The 26,745-nt window shown below is 48.6% G+C and overlaps 1 protein-coding gene across 9 annotated transcripts in view; it reads left to right on the top strand.

Moving 5' to 3' along the window:
- LOC121856740 (AKT-interacting protein-like) overlaps positions 1-26,745 on the top strand; it is a 192,504-nt gene that overhangs the window by 91,061 nt on the left and 74,698 nt on the right. The window contains exon 1 of one of the 9 annotated variants that reach the window (XM_042352443.1): positions 12,335-12,825. The exons of the other annotated variants lie outside the window; for them this stretch is intronic. Coding sequence (XP_042208377.1) covers positions 12,790-12,825 — 36 coding nt within the window. The 5' untranslated portion in view covers positions 12,335-12,789. Of the gene's footprint in view, positions 1-12,334; positions 12,826-26,745 lie in introns of those variants that run through there. 9 annotated transcript variants of the gene reach the window in all.

Below are 26,745 nucleotides of genomic sequence, written 5' to 3'. Positions count from 1 at the left end.
TCACCGCTGTTCTCACGGTGTTGGTGGCACCGCGGAGTAAGAGAAGCAGGTGGTGGTGATAAACTAACATGATAGTGGTGTTAATCTTGCACCTGCGAGTGGGGGGGAGGGGCTACTGATATAAAGGTACAGTACTTCGTACCAGTTATTTGGTTTCATTTTTGATAGTGAGTGTGTCAAAGACGACAGTTCTGGCAGAGAGAGAGAGAGAGAGTATTTTATTTTCTGTGGGTAATAAGTTTTTTTCCACTGGGATTAGCCCACCTGAGCACAGGTCACTGACCCACATCGGGGCCTGGGGGTGGGGGGAATATAATGATAATTAATAATAATGATAATAAATCATCATAATATCAATTTAAAATAAAAATACTAAAATAATAATGATGATAACAAAATAATAATAATAATAATAATAATAATAATAATAATAATAACAAAAAAAAGATCAATGGTGAGAAACAATATATTATGTTTGTTGCTGATTATTATCGTTACATAATTCACCAAACAATATTACCAGTGAGTATGTATTGCTCTGTGTGTGTGTGTGTGTGTGTGTGTGTGTGTGTGCATGTGTGCGCGCGCGCGCGCGCAATATCACTGAGTGTCGTGTTATTACAACATTGTTTGCAGACTCCAGTAGCCCCACCACCTTGGATTAGGTCATTTGTCGCTGTGGGTAATTTTTTCCGCTGTTACAACTTACACACACACACACACACACACACACTCTCAATTGTTGCATTTATTTCACGTGGCCTCACTGTCGATTTCTGTAGGTGGTGGTGGTCACGGGCGGTGTCTGCCGCAGGGTGTCACGGGCGACAACTTGGTCCCAGGTCGTGGCGTGTGAGGCCAGCAGCCACTAGCCCTGATGTGCACGATTACTCCACCTGTCGTCACACTTATTACACTTCTTGTTCATGTACCAGTCACTACATCTCGATATTTTCAGTTAATCCTTGTAGTGAGAGATGTGTTCTCCTGTACGGGGGAGTGTATGAGCCTGTTATTTACGGGTTGGGGGAAGCTTAAGCCCATTAGTCATCTATCTTGTACAGGGAAGTTCAAGATCCTTAAGTAATTTACTGTGACTGGAAGATTTTTTTGGCTTTTAATTAAATCTCTTAAGTATGAGAGGTTTTGGTCATATACGATCTCGAGTATGTGGAAGACTCATTAACATACTGTATCGTTGTGGATCTCTTTGGGTTGTTTATGGTAATATTTAGTTGTTTATGAATGCCACTTGGAGTGTTTGCAGTAGTTAAGATCTCGTACAGTTCGCGGCGAGAGGTTGGAGAATATATCAAATTAAAGGAAAAGTCGCGGCGTAACTAGATGTCATTTGGGATTTATATTTTGTGCCTTATCTCATAGTCCGTCTATTAGATGTTTTCTTATATCTTGATTCTCGAGAAATGTTTAGCGTAAGAACGTTTGAGGATCAGGACCCCATAATGCTGGGAGGCGAGGGAGGTAGACAGGGAAACGGTGTGTGATGGCGGTGAGGGGCAGGAAGTGAGGACGGTGGTACAGTTACCTCGCCGCTAGACTAACACACTGAACGAGCTTGTTCACATTAACACGAGCCTGGGGGGAGGTATTGCAGCCTCTTGTGTGGGGCTCAACGCTTAAGTTGAATACTGCTCTTACTCACGGCCCTCCCACGCCTGGTGTGTAGGGTGGTTAAGTCTTACTCTCCACACGCTCCTTCGGCAATGTATATTTTATAAGTGAATGGTGATACCTGTAGTATTATCGTAGTTGTTATTGTCAATCTTTTCACAGTTGTTCAGCGGTACAGTTTTCGTTTCTCACACAAATGGTCCTGGATTCTGTTCTTCGCCGAGGATGTGGGATCTTTCCCTGTGTACTGGCTTTAGCCGTAAGTGAGTGCACTACTGGGTGCATTTGCCGATAGTGGATCAGTCTTTCGGTGGACGAGCACACAAAGGGGAGCTGGTATATCTCATTACCTGTTGAATGTTTAGAATTATGGTGTTTGGTCAGGCCATCCTTAACACATACTTTTAAGTCCTTTAAGACATTATAAATTATTATTATTATTATTATTATTATTATTATTATTATTATTATTATTATTATTATTATCATCATCATCTATATTTTGAGGTTGTACCATCTTTGACAAATGGTACTAAAGAGCACTGAGTAGGTGTCAGGAGAAGTGTGTGGTGCTGCTGCAGTGAGTACGGTGCCACGTTGTAGCCCAGTCACCAGGCTCATCTGTGTACCGCAGCGCTTGGTCATTCTGTACTGGTGATTTGTGATACTGTGGCGCCGGGTCTCCCCAGTGAACTGTTGTGCCCGCCTTGGCCCAAGGTCCCTTAGGTGGCCTGTAGCTCCACGACCTGACACAATACGAAGTACACAGGATGTTCTTAGTTAACGTATTCCTCGCTTTATAGTTGTTGATATGTGTATAATATAACCTGATATAATAATATATGTTATATAATTATGTGTTACACAGTTCATACACGAGGGGCAACCATTTTATATATATATATATATATATATATATATATATATATATATATATATATATATATATATATATATATATATATATATATATATATATATATATATATATATATATACAGTATATATTAGTGAGAGTGTTGAAGCGTTATTCGGTGGCGGAAGTGTGTAGTGCCGTGAGCCGTGGTAGCGGTGGTCACGGGTGTGGCACTACCTCGCAAGCAGGTACAGTACCTACGCCAACATGCACCCCTTCACTTCCCACTTAGCTTCCTCTTCACGAGAGCCTCACCTGCCTGCTTTTCCAGTTGCTCTTAGTCCTCTACCCGGAACAGGAGCTCCAGGAACTGCGCTACAGAATTGTCTGTACTGCAACAGTAGTGATTCTTGCAACTGAAGCACCGGTTACTGCATGGATGCAAGCGGTTGGTGCAGGGGAGGGAGGGAGTGGTGGAGGGTTGAGTCACGGCAAGTGAACACCCGCAGGAGGACCAAGTGAAAGCAGTAGGCAGGGCTCCGTCTGTCTCTCCCCTGTATGGTACCTCTGTTCTCCCCAATGGTCTGTGTTGCTTCAAGCTGGTGGTAGTGATGATGGTCGATGTATTTTTCCTTGGGTAATTCAGGGTTAACGTTCACCGTTGTTATTTTCACCACTCTATCGCTTGACTTTGTAGGTTCATTTAAGTTAGTTTAGGCTGCTTCAGATAAGGTTAGGCTGACTGGGGTTGATTTAGCTTAGGTTAGGTTATGGTGAATCAGGCTGAATTAGGTTGTATTGGGCTTGATTAGCTTACATTATGGTCTTTTACGTTGAATAAAATATGTTTGGTTTGACATACTGTAGGTCAGGTTAGGTTGAATTTGATTACTGTGCCTGTAGACTATCCTGAAATAGGTTTAAATTAGGCTAGGTTGATTTAGATTTGGTTAATATTGAATTAGATTAAGTTAGGTTACGTTGAATTAGTTTAACTTTGGTTAAGTTTGGTTTAATTAGGATAAGTTAGGTTAATTATATATTATTTAAAATTAATTAGATTAGGTTAGGTTGAATTAGGTTATGTTTAGTTGTACAAGTTCTGTTTTTTTTCTTCATTATAGAAATTTGGCTGTGAGTGTGTGTGTGTGTGTGTGTGTGTGTGTGTGTGTGTGTGTGTGTGTGTTAAGCTCTTCACACACACACACACACACACACAGTTTCTCGTGTTTTACAGCTCAAGGTTGGGCTGACTGCACACATCAAGTACTTATTTCATAGGTAATGACTGAGAACTGGGAGAAAGTTGTAAGGTGTTTTATCTGTACGAGGTTGAGGTATAATGTGGAGGATGTAGAGCTGAGGTGATGATCGGCTGAGCTCTTGAGACCCTACTGGCAACGGTGGGGTATTGACAACCCTCTGACAACAGCAAAGTTGGAGTTCTGACAACTTTCTGGCAACATTGGAGTATGGACGTGTGTGTTGACATTGATGGGAAGCTATGGCAACCTTCTGACAGTGGTGTAGGATTGACATGGCCGGAACTGTGGCAACAGGGTCCGTACCTTCACCTGCACCCAAGGGGTCAGGGCGAGAGCCAGAGGTGTGTAATGGCGGAGGGAGGAGGTGGGGGAGATTTTAACAGGGAGGTCATAGCTGTATTTTTATGAGCAGGTCACCGTTATAGGCAGGACGAGGTCATTGAGGTGGTATTGGGGGGGGGGGTAGAGATGAACGGTCTGTTGAAACAGTAGGTGAAGATAACTTTGTTATGACGCGGTGTGGGAGGTAAGGATACAATAGTGGTGGGGGTGAACATTACTGTGAGGGTCTCTGGGTTGCAGTGAGTGTTACCTTGGGTACACAATAACTGGTGTGTGTGTGTGCGTGTGTGTGTGTGTGTGTGTGTGTGTGTGTGTGTGTGTGTGTGTGTGTGTGTGTGTGTGTGTGTGTGTGTGTGTGTGTGTGTGCGTGCGTGCGTGTGTGCGTGTGCGTGTGTGTGTGCGTGTGTGTGTGTGTGCGTGCGTGCGTGTGTGCGTGCGTGTGTGCGCGTGCGTGTGTGTGCGTGCGTGTGTGTGCGTGCGTGTGTGCGTGCGTGTGTGCGTGCGGAGAAACCCATTTTCTTGACTCCTGACATTTCTTGAAGAAAATATATATATATTTTTTAAGTGTCTCTCTTAATTGGTTGTTCTCTTTAGATAGCGTTTTGTGGTGACAGTAGGGAGGGTCGACTAGCAGCAGCAGCAGTAGTCGTCGATATTTTGCAATTTATATCGGGCAGATACATGAAAACAACATAAGGCTGCTGGTGTATTGCAGCAGAAATGTGTTACAGGTTTTAAGTAGAGCAGGTTATGAGGGATATGTCTTGTAGCATAACATGAGTGAAGAACTTGTTAGAGAGAACATAAGAACAGCCTCGAGATATGATATAGTGATGAACAGGTGTGGGGAAGGTGGTGTTGTGCTGTTTTATACTCTTGGGTGTCCTGATAAACGAGTCGTGCCGGTTAAGCCGAATGTGTTCCCATCCAACTTGTTTTACGGACACTAGGGTCACTTTACAGGTTACAGACTTTCCAGGGTTGGTGTGGAGAAGTTCCTCACGCCGGGGTATCTCGTACCCTCTTGTGGCGTGTTCTGGTACTAAGGCTCCCTATCGTTAAAACTCTGCCTGACGTTCACATTCACCCTATAGTTAAAGAGGCTGGACTAGAAGAATATTGGCGCGCCTTCTGACAGTATTGGCGTTCTTTTGGTGACTCGAATCCCCCTGTCCGTTCTAATCAGTGCTAATCAGCTTCAGTCCTTACAGATCCCGAGCCTCATGGTTAGGTTAAATTGGGAGGCTCTTAGATGATACGACAGTAAGTTTATTAGCACTTATTTTCTGGGATAGCTTGGTAAGAGTGACCCCACCCCTCGACTCCAGCCACCTACCGTTACTAAGGTAAACACTGCTCCACAACACACGCCACTGGTTAAGTATGACATTATGTGGGTTTATGTACAATTGAGGGGTGTCAGGTGCCGAGCGTGACTTGGAAGGGGGGGAGAGCGGTGAGGCGGCAGGCCAGTCCCCTCGCTCTAAGGTACAGTTACAGCCACCCCCCTTGGATCACCTGCTGCCACCCCTTGAAATCTCCACCACTGGTTTTTTTTCTCGAAGCTTACCCCCAGCCAGAACAGGACCTATAGTAGGGGTAAATCAGGATTAGTTATCGCGAGACATCTTCCTTGGCAGGTTAATTAGCTATAGGATCACATGCAAATTCCCCCCTCCCCTTCCCGGGGCCTATTTCACCTGATGGTTAATTAAATAACCTAATGCTACCTAGGGTTAGGGGTAGGACGGGTGAAATTATATAATGTTACGTTATGTTTTGGTTAGATTAGGTTAGCGTTTGGGTGGTTAATCTTAATGTGGGGTAAACTTGGTTAATCTTCACATAATCCGTAATATATTATGGGAAATGAGTTTTTCCGGCAACGTGTTTTTTCCCGTTGTTGTTTTGTTTTTATGGCCCAACACCCATAATATCGATCTGAGACAGTGAAGTGTGTTCCTGCCGTGTTGAAAGGAGGACCCCGAGATGACTTGGATTGTTTATACTGTTTGAACACACAGTGGGAGAGAGATGAGGTGGAGGAGGAGATGGAGGAGCTGGTAGAGGTGGGGAAGGAGGAGGAGCTGATAGAGGTGGGGAAGGAGGAGGAGCTGGTAGAGGTGGGGAAGGAGGAGGAGCTGGTAGAGGTGGGGAAGGAGGAGGAGCTGGTAGAGGTGGGGAAGGAGGAGGAGCTGGTAGAGGTGGGGAAGGAGGAGGACATGGAGGAGGTGAAGATGGATGAGGAGGGAGAGGTAGAGACGGAGGTGGAGGAGGGAGAGGTAGAGACTGAGGTGGAGGAGGGAGAGGTAGAGACGGAGGATGAGGAGGGAGAGGGCTGTCGGTGTTGAGATGAGTGAGTCACTATTAGTTGCTTAGTGTGGAGGAAGACATAACGCGTCGTGGGTGGTGGTGGTACACAGTGGTAGCGGCGGCAGTCTGACGTGTATAGTCACACCTCACTAGGAATTGCCGCCATACGGAACGGAATTACGAGTGTACATTTTAAAGATTCCACAATACTTTTACTCCCTCTGTGTGTGTATGTGTGTGTATGTAAACTTCTGAAGACTCACACTTATATCCAGAAGTTTGCAGAATCGTTCACAAAAGTCTATGTTAGTTCAATTCACAGAGATGGGTGGACGGATACAAATTATGTCTATATATATGTATTTACACTTGTATCTACAGAGAGGGCTGGCCACTTGATCTACTCCTGAGGCGAGAGCAGTGTTAGAGCGTTTAGTTCTGGGGTAATACTCAGTTAGATCTGCTATGACTGAGGTGGTCTCTCCTTCAAATGCTCAGTGTTAGATCACAACTGGGTGGTGTCTCTAGGGCGGACCCACTCTGGGGCTAACTAACAATGACGTCACGTGGGTTCAAGCTTCTACCAGCAGGGAGGGTCGGTATGAGTCAATTCGTTGGCATGAACACCTGAATCACTGTCAGGAGCATTACTGAAATGGCTGTCTAGAAAATGATCTCGTTAAGCCGTGAATCATCCTTAGTTGACGTTGCAAATATCTGACTAATAATTTACATCAAATACTTGGAAGTCTACAAGTGATAATCAATGTACCTAGTTATCAAGTAGGAGTCATTAATTAAATAAGTAATGAGCTTCAGAGGTGATATAGTCACATCTCTGGTGGACACACTGTCGCCAGACCGTGTACGTGTCTAAAACAGCTGCGTTTGAGCAGGCTAAATACATGCTTGCTATATGCTTGCTATGAAAACATCTTAGACCCCTGCAGGTCAATGTAAAGTGTACACTGAAAACTTAGTCATCCATAGTGTATAATACTCTGGTTGCTATACTGGTTACAGACTAAACTAGTCTAAACTGCTTACGTGTGTGTGTGTGTGTGTGTGTGTGTGTGTGTGTGTGTGTGTGTGTGTGTGTGTGTGTGTGTGTGTGTGTGTGTGTGTGTGTGTGTGTGTGTCACGCTTGTCTTATGTATAAACTATATCACAGGTGTACTAACCAATTTTACATGTTACCGACTGATGTATTATCCATAAACACACTATGAATGTCCCTTTGGAGAGAGAGAGGAGAGGAGGAGAGAGAGAGAGAGAGAGGAGAGGAGAGGAGAGAGAGAGGAGAGAGAGAGAGGAGAGAGAGGGAGAGAGAGAGAGAGAGAGAGAGAGAGAGAGAGAGGGGGAGAGAGGAGAGAGAGAGAGAGAGTATATATTATACGCCTGAGGAAACACAGGAGAACTAAAATATAAGTTTTCTCTGAGTAGGTGCAGTAGGTGAGGGCTGAAGCTGTGTTCCTGTCGTGTTTAAGAGCTGCTGCGTCATGGTGCTGCCTCTGACACATTCACTAGTTAAGCTGATGTTACTGTACTTGTCATCGGGGTTTATTTTTAGTGACATCGCGTGTGTGCTTGTGCGTGCGCGCATATGCGTGTGTGTGTATTTTTGTGCTGGCGCTCATAACGTTTTAGCTGTTGATATGAATCCTTTTTGAAGCAGTACTATAAACATATCATTTCTGGATAACTTTTTCTCACCAATATCTGTTCTGGCTTACTCTATTGCACGGGATAAACGCTTACCCGGGGAGGAATTAACAGAAACGGACGCGACACTCGTTCAGGGGGTGACTCCCAGCGTTAGTGTGTCTTGAGACTGACTTCTTACATAAAATCCTTCGGCTGCACCTGGCTCACCTGGTCACTACCCTGCAGGCAGCATGTCACTGTCCATATTCAGTTCTTCCTCCCCTCACACTACAGTCCTTGTTTATGGTGCTTGATGGTCGTTCTGAGAATTCGTGTTTATAAACTGTATCCACTTACTGTGAGTGCCACTTATCCTTGAGTTACCTCCTTCACCTCTAACCCTTAACCCCTCCACCTAGTTACCTTCACCTCCGCCCCCTTCACGTCCACCTATTCACCTCTACCCCTATTCACCTCCCACCCCGTTACCTCCAGCCCTTCATCCCTCCTTCCCTTCACCTCTACCCCTTCATCCCTCCACCCCTCTACCCCTTCATCCCTCCCACCCCTTCATCCTCCCACCCCTCCACCCCTCTCCCCTCCCCACCCCTCCCACCCCTCTACCCTCCACCCCCTCCCACCCCTCTGCCTTCATCCCTCCACCCCTCTACCCCTTCATCCCTCCACCCCTCTACCCCTTCATCCCTCCACCCCTTCATCCTCCACCTCACCCTCCACCCCTCACCCCTCCACCCCTCTACCCGCCATCCCTCCACCCCTCCACCCCTTCACCCCCTCCACCCCTCCACCCCTTAATCCCTCCCCACATAATCCCTTCACCCCTCCACCCCTCCACCCCTCACCCCTTAATCCCTCCACCCCTCCACCCCTCCACCCCTCCCACAATCCCTCCACCCCTCCACCTCTCTACCCCTCCACCCCTCCACCCCTCCACCTTCAGTAAGCCTGACAGAGTTCTGATCTCCTTTCCTCCCCATCGTCCTCCAGACACTTCCTGGAAAGTCCTCCTTCATTGCACCCCTGAAGGTCACTAAGCATTATCCGTTTGTTTATTGATCACTAGACCGCCAAATAACTTTGTTTCTCAACTTATTCACGGGTATGAGGAAGGCATTGGCTTGGGGGGATGGAGTGGGGGAGGATGGGAGGGAGTGAGGTGGGTGTAGGAAGTGTGATAATGGGGTGAAGAGAGGGAGTAAGAGGAGGTAGGGAGAAAGGAAGTATGGTGAAGAGGAGGTTGTATGGAGTGGGGGGAGAGGAATGGAGTGGGGTGGAGAGTCACGTCTCTATTGTCACTATTCGGATCAGCGATTATCTCCTTTATTGTCTGTAGCCACTTGTGCATGGAGGGTGAGGGGGTGCTGGCCACCTTGCTGCTCGTGATAGTAGATTTGGAAAGATGAATCTCTCCGGCGTGTCATCGCTGGGGAGGTGCTTACGTCACCGGCTGTTGGTTAAGACCAGATAAGTGTGGCGTTGGGTAATGGTGGTGGCGATGTGGATTATTTCTGCGGTAGTGTGGGGAGTGCAGGTGGTGGTACAGTACAGTAGTGTGGAGGATGAGGCCCTGAAGCGTCTGTATTTACCTTTGTATCATAGTGCCGCCACGTGGGCTGAGTTGTGTTCCCTCTCACTGATGGGTTATTTCTGTATGGCTGATATCTTGTATCCTCCCATCTGTTGTGTGGGATGGATCAAGGGGTGCACAGACCTCGATGAAAGGGGAATAATAGGGAAAGTGGCGCAAGACTACTGTGAAAAGCGGCAGGAAAAGGCTTAATGAAACATCAAGAAGAAACACACACACACACACACAAACGAACACAATTGTTTACACGTTGTACAGTGAGTGTGACAACACCGGTGATTCACGAGGGAATGTGTGAAGGGTGGCAGATCCTGTCTTGACTTTTCCGTCTTCCCGTCTTGCTCCAGCGCAGTTAAAAAAATCTTGGCATTTTGTGTGTGCGCGCGCGTATGTGTGTGTATGCGTGTGTGCGTTTTACCCCCACCATGGCCGAGTGATCAGCAGTTGTGGCTTTATATATACACACAACAACAGAGTATTATTTGTTTTTTAACCTAGAAGTTGTCTTGTTCTAATACACCAAGACTTGTGGTCGGTGCTTATTAACTGCGGCAGAACAACCAGAATATAAAGCAACAACAACACACAAATAAACTATTGTTGAAGGACTTTAAAGTAAAAACTAAATATTCGAGGAAAATTTGTTTTGCTGGTTAGTGAGTTACAACTGTCAGCAAGGTGATGCAATGTTTACAGAAAGTTAAGACAACTCAGTAGATATTAGTGACGAACAAGGCACAGCGATAAGGGCAACAACATCCTTATCGTCGTGTTTATTGTTACGTGAGACTCGGCTGGTTTATGGTAACAATAATTAAAAAAAAAAAAAGCAATTAAGTTTTCAATATTTTTATGTTTATCTGTATAACTGGTGAGAGGGTTGAGGGGAGTGTAACGTACCCACATGAGCCACCACCACCAGCTGTTACCTTGTGTGTGTGTGTTGGTTACCCTAATGGTTGAGGAGGCTAACTTCCGGTTCGCCCTTGGCAGGTATTGACGTGCCAGAAATAGTTAAACAAATTTTGCATCATATCACTTGAGGGGAGGAGGGGGCTATTCTTGTTTGTGTTAGCTGTTCTAGTCGGTCATTTTTTATATTTACTTCTAAATACGTTACTGTACCACCACATTCGTCTGGTATATATGTTCTTTCCTGCTACAGTACAGTACCTTCACCATATCAGACACACACCCATTTTCTGCATGATTTCCTTCACCACATCTAGTTGCTATATTGTCCACGTTGCTACTCGCACTCTCCCTCTCTTAGTCAACACCATCATCATGACTCACTGCCAACACCACTTGTGATGATAGTGCTCCTCACCACCACATCTCCGACTTTCACGACCCTCTCTGTCGCCATTACCGGCGTTACTCATCACAGCTACAGTGAGAAACAGTATATAATGACGTACTGTACCTTAAGAACACTGCGATGCATGTACCCTTCAACGTCACCACCAAGTCTCGCTGTAGCGCCGTCACCATAACAATCTGAGCGATGTGATACTTTTGCTGTTATTCGTGATGCTCTCTTCTGTACACGCAGAAGACCGGGATAGTAAATGTGTACGTAACAACACACCCACACCATCGAGGGGTCGACTGGTAGTGTGTGCCGCTGACGTTGTGAACGGCCCTCACCCGCCCATTGTCACCTCCTATTGTAGTGTTTGAGCCACAACATCACGGCAGAAACATTCTATTGTTCTGCAAGTTTCTGAAGGCAAGAAATATACTTGAGCCTCGTAAACGCCTCCAGAGTCTTTGTAAGAAAAGAAAATTGAAATGACAATCATGGTATCTTTAGTGGGTGTTATAACAGGGGGGATTTGTCTTTCAAGCGGCGTAGTTTAGGTTTAGATCCAGCGTTATTGTACGTGTCCGGGGAGTGATCTTTTGTTTTTTTTTTTTGATTGGGGGTGTCCCTGGTTAGCGTCGTTGTTTCCGCGGGACGACCCAACAACTTCTCTACTTGGCACTTTTTCACAGAATTAATCACTACTAAATACAAAGCCATGACGAGAAAAATATTGTCTGTTTGTTTGTGTGGTTTGCAATGCCTGACTAAAGTTTGAAGAGAGCTGAAATATGGCATGAAAATTCCCCTGCACCCCAGAAGTGTCCCGAAGGTCGATTTTGGGGGGTTGCTCCCAGTTGTTGGCCCCAACCCCAAAGGTAGAATTTCCTCTCATTAAAACATATTTTTTTCTAATTCTTTGCTGTGCACGACCAAAATTTTACTTCAGAGCTGAAATTTCTATGGTTATTTTTGCATGTGCACAATTTTAGCCAAGGACGTACATTGGCTGTGTTGCTGCACGCATTCTGGTTAACTCTACATCGTAAAAGGCATACCCGGACAACACCGGGTATAACAGCTAGATCAGGATATATAACTCAACACAGTTTTGGGCCAAGTCGCTTATGGATGGTCATGGTGCACATAATATTGAAGATGAGGGTGATAGGCTTGGGTAGTGTGGAGGATGACAGTGTTGCGTCTGATGAGCGAGAACCGTAGAGGGTAAAAGTGTTGGCTCGTGAGTGTGTGCAGACTGGCACAAACTGTGTGGTACAGTAGTCACCGTAGTAACATAGAACTGTATAAATGTCCAAATGATCTCACGTAACTCATCTTACACAGCAAATCTCCATTTGTATATTAACAAGTATTAATATATCAATGGGAATAAAGCGTTATGAAAATAATATAATGTGAAACGGTGAAGCTCAGAATAAAACATTAGCAGCAAAAAAATAAGATTGAAAATTTATAGAAAGCTCTAAATAACACACCAAAATTAGAAAATAATAGTGGTGAGTGTAAAGAGAGCTTGTAGAGTATGGGACACAGCGAGGCCAGTGTGTTAACAGTGTCCTAGTGTGCTGGGCCACTCCTCACCGTCGTCTCCTTCTGGAAGTGTGGAGAGAAACACCAGCGTGGTCAAGGCCTCACCGAGGCAGCAGCAGGCGGCGGCGGCGGTAGTGTGTGTGGCGCTGTGGCCGAGTCACCACTTAGGTGTTTAGTGTTAGTGGAGGTAAGAAGGGCGTCTCTCCCGCCCTTCTTCGTCCACGCCGCCGTCAGCGCCACCATAGGTAACGGACAGCGAAAGATCAAGATGCTGGAGGCTCGCTTCCAATTCAGATATGTCCTGGTGAGTACAGGTGTATTTTAATTACAAGCAGGTGGTGTTTTATATAGTGTCTTGGCTGCTTTAGCGTTCAGTATTACACACTTTGTGTTTATTTAATTGTAAGTTTGCATTATTACAACTACACAGTGTCTATTTTCACAATCAGCACAGTAGGTTCATTGATAGTAAGAGAAGAAACAATGCTTCCTAAATATGTCCCAGTGTTCTTTATACTTACTATACTAATCAAAGATGTCCTTGTGCCATGTCTCTTTCGTCTCTGTTTAATCTATTGATGTATATAGTCTCAAGGTGCCAGCTGTATAAGTACATGGAATGGATATAGATATACTACTGTACTGAGTGTTAGCTATGTATTCAAGTTTATCTTGGGAATATTAGATGTATCTTTACGAATACAGATGTGTCCTGGTAAGACTAAATACAGAGGTGTTATGAGTACAGTACTTTAAAAGAACATAAGAACGTAAGTACATAAGGAGTCTGCAATAGGCCGGTTGGCCTGTGCATGGCAGCTCCTGTCGAGAGTTACTACCACTCTCTATCATCCATGAATCGATCCAGCCTCATTTTAAAACTGTCCAGCTTGTTCCACTCGTCCACCACCCTATTTGTGAACTAGTTCCTTCCTATCTCCCTCCTAAACCTAAACTTATCCAACTTAAATCCGTTGCTACGAGTCCTACCCTGCTCTGATATTATAAGAACTTTATCTATATCCCCTTTATTGATTTCTTTCACCCACTTAAATACTTCTATCATATCTCCCCGCACTCTTCGTCTTTCTAGGGAATGCAAGTTTAGTTTCTTTAACCTATCTTGATATGGTAGGTTTCTAAGTCCCGGAATCATTTTCGTCATTCTTCGCTGCACCGACTCCAGTGATTTGATATCCATTCTATAATAAGGGCACCAGAACTGAACCGCATAATCGAGGTGCGGCCTGACTAGCGCAAGATATAGTTGCAATAAGACCTCTGCACTCTTATTACTTACACTTCTATATATAAAACCTAATACTCTGTTTACCTTATTTCGAACACTAACGCACTGTTTTCTAGGCCGTAGGTCCGGACTTACAAGTACCCCTAAGTTTCTTTCACAAGTCGACTTCTCTAGGTTGATGTTGTTAAGGCTGTATACATTGACAGTATTTGTTCTTCCAATATTAAGTACGCTGCACTTGCTGGTGTTGAATTTTATTTGCCATTTTTCTGACAACCCCTGCACTTTATTTAAATCCTCCTGTAGTGCATTTGCATCCTGCCCTGAATTAATCTGCCGCCCTATTTTGGTGTCATCCGCAAACTTGCTTATGTCACTGCTGATCCCAGTATCTAGATCGTTTATGTAAATTATGAACAAGAGTGGGCCTAGTACTGACCCTTGGGGAACCCCACTGGTTACACAGCCCCACTCAGGCTAAACTATGACACATCTACACCAGATGGCGGGTTTTTACACTACAGGGGTCATCACATACGTGTGGTAGAGTTCGTACATTAGTGCCAGAAACACGTATATAGTATAGTTTTGTTTTGTCAACGAGTGTAAGATGTGGCCACAGTGGGTAAAAATTGGTGTTACAGTACATTACCGCCCCAGCACCTGAGTTGTCACGGTTGCAGGTAATGTTGGCGGGACTTAAATGATTGACCAATTTTTTAATGACATCTTATTTGTTTTTTCTAATTTCTCTCTAAAATTTTGTTGTAGTTCGAATAGTACAGTATATGGTTTAGAATAGCATGTGTGATTGTCACCATATCGAATAAGGATTCCTGGTGGGGTGAATCCAAGCCTGGCACCTAAAGGTTTGTGACGAGGAAACACGTGTGTTGGGGGGATGGCCGAGTGAATTTCTTCAAGGTGAGTGGCAGGTAGGTCCGGGTCCCCCCCTCCCCCAGATCCTCCCTCCTCCCAGCACTCGGCCTCTGGTCACAGCTAATGACTGAAAAGTAGTTCCTATAGTACACTGTCCTCCATGCACACCACGCCCCCCCCCCACATACACACCACACCCCCCCACACACACACCACGCCCCCCACACACACCACGCCCCCACATACACACACACCACGCCCCACATACACACCACGCCCCCCCACATACACACACCACGCCCCCCCACACACACACCACGCCCCCCACATACACACCACGCCCCCCCACATACACACCACGCCCCCCATACACACCACGCCCCCCACATACACCACGCCCCCACATACACACCACGCCCCCCCACATACACACACCACGCCCCCCCACATACACACCACGCCCCCACATACACACCACGCCCCCCCACACACACCACGCCCCCCCACATACACACCACGCCCCCCACATACACACACACGCCCCCCTCCACATACACACCACGCCCCCCTCCACATACACACCACGCCCCCCCTCCACATACACACCACGCCCCCCTCCACATACACACCACGACCCCTTCCACATACACACCACGCCCCCCTCCACATACACACCACGCCCCCACATACACACCACGCCCCCCACATACACACCACCCCCCCCACATACACACACCCCCCACATACACACCACCCCCATACACACCACCCCCACATACACACCACCCCCACATACACACCAATTCCACACACACCATCCCCCCCCACATACACACCATCCCCCCCCACATACACACCCATCCCCCCCACATACACACCACCCACATACACACCACCCCACACACACCACCCACACACACACCACCCCACATACACACCACGCCCCACATACACACCACGCCCCCACATACACACCACGCCCCCCACATACACACCACGCCCCCACACACCACGCCCCCACATACACACCACGCCCCCCACATACACACCACGCCCCCCCACATACACACCACGCCCCCCCACATACACACCACGCCCCCACATACACACCACGCCCCCCACACACACACACACGCCCCCACATACACACCATGCCCCACAACACACCACGCCCCCCACATACACACCACGCCCCCCACATACACACCACGCCCCCACATACACACCACGCCCCACACACACCACGCCCCCACATACACACCACGCCCCCACACACACACCACGCCCCCCCACATACACACACCACGCCCCCCACACACACACCACGCCCCCCACATACACACACCACGCCCCCCACATACACACCACGCCCCCCACACACACACCACGCCCCCCACATACACACCACGCCCCCACATACACACCACGCCCCCACATACACACCACGCCCCCTACATACACACCACGCCCCACATACACACACGCCCCCACACACACCACGCCCCCCTACATACACACCACGCCCCCACATACACACCACGCCCTCCCACACACACCACGCCCTCCCCACATACACACCACGCCCCCCACACACCACGCCCCCCCCACATACACCACGCCCCCACATACACACCACGCCCCCCACATACACACACCACGCCCCCACACACACACCACGCCCCCCACATACACACCACGACGCCATATACACACCCACGTCCCCCACATACACACCACGCCCCCCACATACACACCCACGCCTCCCCATACACACACCACGCTCCCCCCACACACACACCACGCCCCCCACATACACACACACGCCCCCCACACACACACCACGCCCCCCACATACACACCCCACGCCCCCCCACATACACACACCACGCCCCCCACATACACACCACCACGCCCCCCACACACACCACGCCCCCCCCCACACACCACGCCCCCCACAACACACACGCCCCCCACACACCACGCCCCCCACACACACACCACGCCCCCCACACACACACCACGCCCCCCACAACACACCCACGCCCCCCACACACACCACGCCCCCCCACACACACACCACGCCCCACACACACACCACGCCTCCCCCCCACACACACCACCCCCCACATACACACCACGCCCCCACATACACACACCACGCCCCCCACAACACACCCCACGCCCCCACACACACACACCACGCCCCCCACACACACACCACGCCCCCCCACACACACCACGCCCCCCCCACATACACACCACGCCCCCACACACACACCACGCCCCCCACACACACACACCACGCCCCCCCCCACACACCACGCCCCCCCACATACACACCACGCCCCCCCACATAGACACCCACGACCCCACATACACAACACCCACGCCCCCCACATAGACACCACGCCCTCCACAGACACCACGCCCCCACACACCACGCCCCCCTACATACACACCACGCTCCCACATACACACCACGCCCCCCACATGTACACCACGCCTCCCCATGTACACCACGCCTCCCACATACACAATGTCCCCCACATACACACACACCACGTCCCCACACACACACACCGTCCCCCCACATACACACCCTCGTCCCCACATACACACCACATGCCTCCCCACATACACACACTACTCCACCCCACCCACACCACGTCCCCCACATACACACCACGTCCTCCCACATACACACCACGCCCCCCACATACACACACACACACCACCCCCCACATACACACCCACGCCCCCCACATACACACCACGCCCCCACACACACACACCACGCCCCCCACATCACACCCACGCTCCCCCACATACACACACACCAGGCCCCCACATACACACCAGGTCCCCCACATACACACCAGGCCCCCACATACACACCAGGCCCCCACATACACACCCTCATGTCCCCCACATACACACCATGTCTCCCACATACACCACGCCCCCACATCCACATAGCACGCCCCCACATACACCACCACGCCCCCCACACACACACACGCCCCCACACACACACCACGCCCCCCACACACACACCACGCCCCCCCACACACCACGCCCCCACATACACACCACGCCCCCCACATACACACCACGCCCCCCCCACATACACACACCACGCCCCCCCACATACACACCACGCCCCCCACACACACACACCACGCCCCCACAACACACCTCACGCCCCAACATACACACCACGCCCCCACATACACACCACGCCCCCCCACATAGACACCCACGCCCCCACACACACCACGCCCCCCACACATACACCAGCCCAAACACCACGCCCCCCACATACACACACCACGCCCCCCCACACACCACGCCCCCCCACATACACACCACGCCCCCCATACACACCACGCTCCCCACATGCACACCACGCTCCCCCACATACACACCACGTCCCCCACATACACACCCACGTCCCACATACACACTGTCCCCCACATACACACCGTCCCCCATCACACCCATCCCACCCCCACCCACACCACGTCCCCCACATACACACCCACGTCCTCCCACATACACACCCCCCCCACAACACCACCCCCACACACACTACGCCCCCAAGAACACCCACGCCCCCACACACCACGCCCCCCACAACAACCAGGTCCCACAACACACCCCACATACACACCACTCCCCCATACACAATTTCTCCCCCCACATACACACCACGCCCCCCACATACACATCAGCCCCCACATACACACCATGCCCCACATACACACCACGCCCCCCACACACACCACACGCCCCCCACATACACACCACGCCCCCCCACATACACACCACGCCCCCACATACACACCACGCCCCCCACATACACACCACGCCCCCCACACATACACACCCACGCCCCCAGCCACCACGCCCCCCCCACATACACACACCACGCCCCCACCATACACACACCACGCCCCCCATACACACCACGCTCCACATACACACCACGCCCCCCACACCCATGCCCCCCATACACACCCACGCCCCCCACATACACACACCACGCCCCCCCATACACACCACGCCCCCCACATACACACCACGCCCCCACACATACACACCACGCTCCCCCAACATACACACCACGCCCCCACATACACACCACGCCCCACACACACACCCACGCTCCCCACACACACACACACCACGCCCCCCACACACACACCACGCTCCCCCCACACACACCAGCCCCACACACACCCTCCCCCACACACACACACCACGTCCCCCTCACACCCCACGCCCCCCACACACCACGCCCCCCACACACACACACACCACGCCCCCACATACACACCACGCCCCCCACATACACACAACGTCCCCACACACACACCACGTCCCCCACATACACATCGTCCCCCACATACACACCACTACCCACCCCCCCCACACACACACACACCACGCTCCCCACATACACACCACACGTTCCCCCACATACACACCACGTTCCCCCACACACACCACGTCCCCCCACACACACACCACCCCCCACACACACAACAACCCACACACACCACCCCCACACACACACCACACCCACACACACACCACACCCACACACACCCACGCGCCCCCCACATACACACCACGCCCCACACACACACCACGCCCCCACACACACACACCGCGTCCCACACACACACCACCCCACACACACACCCCCCCCACATACACACCACCCCCACATACACACCACGCCCCCACATACACACCACGCCCCCACATACAACCACGCCCCCACATACACACCACGCCCCCACATACACCTCACGCCCCCACACACCCCACGCCCCCACATACACCACGCCCCCCACACACACACCACGCCCCCCCACATACACACCACGCCCCCACATACACACCACGCCCCCCCACACACACACACCCACGCCCCCCACATACACACACCACGCCCCCACACACACCACGCCCCCCCACATACACACCACGCCCCCCACATACACACCACGCCCCCCCACACACACCACGCCCCCCACATACACACCACGCCCCCACACACACCACGCCCCCCCACATACACACACCACGCCCCCACACACACACCACGCCCCCCACATACACACCACGCCCCCACACACACACACCACGCCCCCCACATACACACCCGCCCCCACATACACCACGCCCCCCCACATACACACCACGCCCCACACACACACCACGCCCCACACACACCACGCCCCCACATACACACCACACGCCCCACACACACACCACGCCCCCACATACACACCACGCCCCCACACACACACACCACGCCCCCCACACACACACCCACGCCCCCACACATACACACCACGCCCCCCACATACACACCACGCCCCCCCCACACACACACACGCCCCCCACAACACACCCCACATACACATCACGCCCATACACACACCCACACACACACACACACACTCTACAGCCCTCCACAGACAGTAATTAGATATTATTTAGATACTGGTATGTTGTCCTGACACACACCTGTAATACATTTATTTCTTTTCACACCCCTGGGACTCCTTTTGTTTTTTTCGTATTTAGAGCCATTAATTGGGGAGGAGACGTGTGTTGTAGTATAGACTGCAATGTGTCTTAATCTCGATTCAGTTCCTGGTTTGAGGTAGATGAGGGTTCCTCCACGTATAGGCTGGACTTGTAGACGCTCCTCCTGAGACTGTGCCTTTAGCTCCAGTAAACATCATGTTTTGTGGAAGGGAATCAGTGACAACAAAGACCAGCACTACACTGCCATATGTTGTGTGTGAATCCACCGTTGCACTATTTCCTGTGCCGCCATTGCTACCTTTACCTGGCATAATTATCTCCGGCAACATAGAATAAATGCCCTTGATGTTCAGTGCTGCGTGGTAGGTGATGTCATCTGGGGATACTCTTGTCATCACCTATAGTTCCTTCAGCAGTGTACCCAGTCTTCACCCGTGACACCGTGCATCACCGCCACCCGCTTCAGGTTGTCTGGAGGATGATGATGAAAATAAGCATTATATTATACCGGTATGAGCAGTAGTGGTGTTGGTTAGGTTCAACTTTCCATTCACTTGTACCTTAAAATGTCCTAACTTGCAGGGTGGTTGTGTGTGGGCTTGTGTTGATCCAGACTTATACACGGTTATATGTCTTCAGTGTGTGTTAACCAGAATTCCAGTTAATAATATGTAACTCGTCCTCTCTCCTGCCTCAATTTATGTATAATAAATATGGTATCTCCCTGCTTCCACCTCTGGTCACTATTGTCCTAACGTTTTCACTCATTGTATTTCAACACGAACTGCAATTGAGAGTACACCCGCTGTAATTTTTCACACTTCATCCTTGACCACCGGCAAGACGTACCTGGCGCTGCTCTGTAGCAGCCACATCAACTATTATGTTGGCACATACAACTCCTGAACCCTTTCCCACCGGAATATCAAAAGTTCTCGCCAGAAGTTACTATTTCATTTAGAAAGGAATGGAACCAGTGTTGAATAGTGGTGAACAATGGTGAACAGTGCTTAACATAAGAACATAAGAATGGAGGAACTGCAGGGGCCTATTGGCTCATACTGCAGTCCTGTTTACACCCAACCCCCAATATAAGCATCCAACCTATGTTTGAAAACTTGTTCCATTTATCCACTACACTGTTTCAAACCAGTGTTTACCTATTTCACGCCTAAATCTAAATTTGTCTAATTTAAAACCATTGTTACGAGTTCGTTCTGCTGGTTTGATTGTTTGAGTACCTTTGTAATGTCCTTTGTTTAGCCCTGACTTCCACTTCTATACATTTATCAGGTCGCCCTCGCCACGTCTCTCGAGGGAGTAAATTAAGATGCTTTAACCGTCGCTATACTCAAGGCCCTAATGCCCAGGATTAGTCTTTGTCATTCTCCTCTGAATTCTTTCCAATGATTCTATATCCATTCTGTAATACGGTGACCAGAACTGAACTGCTTAATCCAGGTGTGGTTCACAAGAGCAAGATGCAGTTTTAGGATGACTCGCTAGTCTTGTAACTAACCTTTTGTATGACCCAAGTACTTTATTAGCCTTGTTACGAGCAAAACACATTGTTTACTTGCGCTGTCCTACTTTATCATTACTCCTAAATCTCTGCAGTCGGATTTCTCTATGGCATCGTTGTTCATCTGGTATCTGGTTTCCCTGTTTACATCTCCTATACTGAGTACTTTACATTTGTCCACGTTGAATTTCATCTGCCATTTTTCAGACCATTCGAAATTTTTTTTAGATCTTCCTGTAGTTTTGCGGAGTCCTCGTCAGATTTAACAATTTAATAGTGCCTGCAGTAACAGCAGAGTCTTACCCAAGCTAACCTTCACACAGTGAGGTCCCAGGTACCCAGTGATAACTGCCCCTGAGACTCCACAACACCAGCTATGTGTTAATCCGTCCACGATAGGGAGGCCTGGGACCACATCTCACTCTCTTGAGTGAGTGAGGTCCCAGACACTGACCACGTGGTGTCCCCATGATGCTACGACACCACGTAGTGAATGAGTTGCTACAGCATCATGTGGGATCCCTCAACACCATCTGTGAGGGAATTATCACACCACATGATGGCCCTCATAACATCATCCGTGAGGAATTACTACACCATGTGATGTCCCTCATAACACCATCTGTGAGGTACTACATCATCAGGCCCTTCGTGACACCATCTGTGAGGGAATTACTACACCATGTGATGTCCCTCATAACACCATCTGTGAGGAATTACTACACCACGTGGTCCTCTGCCATTGAGGAATTACTAAACACGTGAGGTCCCTCTAACACCATCTGGGAGAGTTACTACACTACATGTTTGCTGTTTCAACACCCATTAATGTATGCTCACTGTATGTTCCTTTACCTTTCTTAATGAAGACTTTGTTAAACCACCAATGTATGTAATAAGTCATTTATGTCCAATGTATATTTTCAGCCTTCGGCTGCGCAACTTTTCAATAAACCGTTAATTATTTATATTATTATTTATTACTGTCCCTCTTCCTGTACCGCGCCTGTACAGCCTTACTACAGTTTGCTCTGATGGCTCCACTGCTTCTTTTTTTGGGAATCCATACCTAGGAAAAGCTTTTAGTTATATATATATATATATATATATATATATATATATATATATATATATATATATATATATATATATATATATATATATATATATATATATATATTTCTTTGTATGAATATGTTTTTATTCATTTACTTGCTTGATTTTATTTATTTTTTCATTTGCTTTTATTATTTATTGATAGACTTGATAGAGAGAGATGGAGGGTTGTAGGGTCTACGAGGCAGTACAGAGGGTCAGGGATCAGGTGTTAGGTGAGGTACAGGTGGTGTTGACTGGGCCGGAAGTGGTCCAGTACCCCTCTGCTGCCGCCGTCAATTGGTGGTGGTAACGGTGGCTCATGGAGAGAGGGGGAAGCTATGGTCTTGTGTTTTTATACGTTTGTTGGCTCTGACTTATAGTTCATGCTTGAGAGCTGTCTTCCTGTGTGTGTGTGTGTGTGTGTGTGTGTGTGTGTGTGTGTGTGTGTGTGTGTGTGTGTGTGTGTGTGTGTGTGTGTGTGTGTGTGTGTGTGTGTGTGTGTGTGTGTGTGTGTGTGTGTGTGTGTGTGTGTGTGTGTGTGTGTGTGTGTGTGTGTGTGTGTTTTAACTGAGAGATCTTATATTATTAACTAACGGAGTGTTGAAGATTGAAGTAACTTATGACGGTGGGATTATTACTATTATTTTTTTTTTCGATGAGTATTTTTGTTCTGTGGGAGCCCTTCTGTCACACTCGGGTCTCTTATTATTAACTTCACACGTTGAAGTTTTCTCGTAACTCGAAATTTAAAGATGGTTAATTGGATTACTTAAACCAGTGCAGAGGAATATTGTGAAGCATTGTGTCAAAATCAACATACAGGCGTACCACCATCGTCTTGTTGGGGAGAGATATAAGGCAGTGTTCCTGACAGGTGTGGAGGACCCGGTTAGGTTATTGAGCCTCCCACTCCCACATGTGACTGCTTGTGGTTCATCTTCAACACACACCTGTCGTAACGAGCAGTATTCTCATTGGGGGATTTATTACCTTGTGGGCGGCGGTGGGAGAGTGGGGGAGGAGGGAAGGGTGAGAGAATGTGGGATGGATGGAAGGGGAGAGGGCAGGGCTGGAAGAATGTGGGGGGACAAGGAGAGGGAGGAGAGGAGAGAGAGCATCCCTGGGGAGACAGTCAAGACACTGTTTCCTTGAGTGAGAACACCGTCTCACCACGTCTCTGGGGGTGTGGCGGAGGTGTGTATGTGTGGTATCGGGAGCGTGTGACTATCATGTTGATGTGGTCAGTGTGGTAGCGACACCCACTTTCGGTGTGGAGAGTTAGGTGTGTGTTATTGGGAGCGTGTGAGTGTGGGATGATATGGTTGTGACTACCCTTGTTGTTCACTGTTCCTGGAGTTGTGAACACAATGGTATTAGGGTTAAAATCCAAAAGACAGTTATAATGGATAACACGAACACGTTTTAATATGTCAGGTAGTTCGTGGAATCTGTCAAGGTTGAAGAGACATACGAGCTGATCTACACCTTACAGTTTCCACATGAAACAAAAATTAATAAATATAAGGTGCCAAAACCACTCGAGACTTTGCCACAATATTTATGTGATAAGTCGGAGTAAAGAAAAGTATCTTCCGCTAACACCAGCAGTGGAAAATTACACCAATGTTTAGTGTGATTTACCCAATGATATACGTTTACGCTCTTGTAAGTGTAAAGTTTTGTTCCTCCACTGATACAAACACGGCACTCATATGACTGTGTGTGTGTGTGTGTGTGTGTGTGTGTGTGTGTGTGTGTGTGTGTGTGTGTGTGTGTGTGTGTGTGTGTGTGTGTGTGTGTGTGTGTGTGTGTGTGTGTGTGTGTGTAGCTCGTCTTAATTAAACAGGTTTTAGTATATCCACTTAGTAATATCTCCATATCTTATAATATATGGGGGACCGTTTATTATTGCTCTGGAAATTATATTCACTTACCAGAAGTATAAATCGGAAGCAATAAATTTAAACCATTAACTGCCTGTGGTAATCTAACTCACACAAAACTATTTGATTTACACCAACACTATAATGAATGACTGCCCTTGAAACACCAGACCCTGCAGAAGTTGGTGACTCGTGGCGTCTTTTGTAGTGTAAACAGATAATATAATGGTTACGTTGTTTAGATGTTAAGGACAAAGGGTACTTCGGTGTGGGTGAAGCAGCAGGTGTAGGAGGACGGCAGAGGCAGGTGGAGGAGGACAGGTGGCAGGTGGAGGAGGACAGGTGGAAAGTAGTCTGGTAACGGGACTGCTGGCCACGTCTCGCTCCACCACCACTCCGGATATCACCCTGGCAAAATAATTATAAACTTAATATGTTTTTATTTTCCTTGGCTAAGTGACTCGATGACTTATACCTGAACGCTGTGAGTGACGCTGGCGACCCATCATCATCATCAGTACAGGCAGATATACCTGTACGTCAAGGTGTGCTCTGCAGGCTGGCGATAATGACACCCGTATTATGTTATATTTACCATTAAGACCAAACATTTCATTAGGAACCCGAAGATACGTATTTGAATCTCATGAAGGTACCATTAGTATAAGACACATTACCGTACACTATTTTAACAGAAGTTACCGTAGCGAGTATCGTACGTAACCCCTGGCTGGGTGGTGAGCTGGGAGTGTACCATACATGCTGGTGAACAGCGGTGAGTTATAGTAGTCAGTCACATTACATCATGCAGCATAAGTTTGGGTTATCTATGCTGTATGTACGCGAGCATAGAGATAAATACAATTAAACAGCTGCTAGATGCTTGTAGATGTTGTCACCAGCTTAACGGGGAGATGGGAGGGGCGGGGCTGAACGTCTCTCGGATCACGCTTGGAGGCTCACCCTACTCCGGTGGCCGCTGTCTCCAGTAGTCTCCGCTAAACTAGGCTCAGGATCTCCTACACACACACCTAGGATAGTGTTGTCCATAGGCGTTAACTGCCACCAAGCCAGGGACAGGTTACACCCCAGTTTCTGCACACGCACACACCCAACTCCCATCTTTGCTTTGGCTGCAGATAAGGTGCAAAATTGATTGGTATTTTACAGAAATTCTGGGTTGGATAGGTCATTAGTGGGGTAACACTCGTGAGGCAGTTGTTGATATAGTGGTGTGTGGGGAGGGGAGGGGAGAGCGTCGCCGTGGTTCCGGTGGAGGCACGGACGCCGACCCCGACCTCCCCGACTGCCGCTTGTTGCCGTCCTGTTCGTTGTTTCTTTCAGTCCCGCAGTTTGCCATCACCTCCGCTTCACACCATCACACAAACTGTTATTGTAATATATACCGGTGATACAACTCTTCTCTGGTTTAATCTCGAAGTAACAAACAAAATTATATGTAAAACTTTTGAAATATTTTAAAGTTAATAGACAACCAATAACAAATACAGTTGTGGATAAATGAGACAATGGCGAGGATGTGGCTGTAATTTGATAAACAGTGTGAATTGTTAACTCGAGGGATGGGAGGGTGGAAGCTTGTATGATGAGGGTGTGGAGCAAGTGGAGGCCACACTACCACTACCTTCACCCACCACGCGGAGTAACGTGTAGTCCTTTAGGTCCTCTCCAGCCAGGTGAGTGTTTAATGCTGAAGGTTAACGCAGCATGGGATACTAACTGGCAGACTCACCAGCTGTCAGTACTGGATTATTAGCAGTGTTAGTAAAGGACATTAATACCCGAAGGTGAAGTTGATGCAGGGAAATATTGACCATTTGGTGTGTTTCTATTTTGGAGTCTAGTAGTTTGACGGAAATAACGCTTGGCCGAGGAGACGTATTGAGTCTTCCTTGAACCTGCTGAGTGTTCTGAACCAATTCACAAGAGGATGGAAGTACGGTTGTGGCGCTCAAGGCTATACTCTTATGATGTGTGTGTGTGTGTGTATGCTTTTTAGGGATGACGGGG

Source organism: Homarus americanus, unplaced genomic scaffold (genome assembly GCF_018991925.1).
Source record: "Homarus americanus isolate GMGI-L3 unplaced genomic scaffold, GMGI_Hamer_2.0 scaffold1024, whole genome shotgun sequence".
NCBI lineage: Eukaryota > Metazoa > Arthropoda > Malacostraca > Decapoda > Nephropidae > Homarus > Homarus americanus.
The sequence above is the reverse complement of the archived record's forward strand: the minus strand, read 5'-3'. Positions and strand labels throughout refer to the sequence as shown.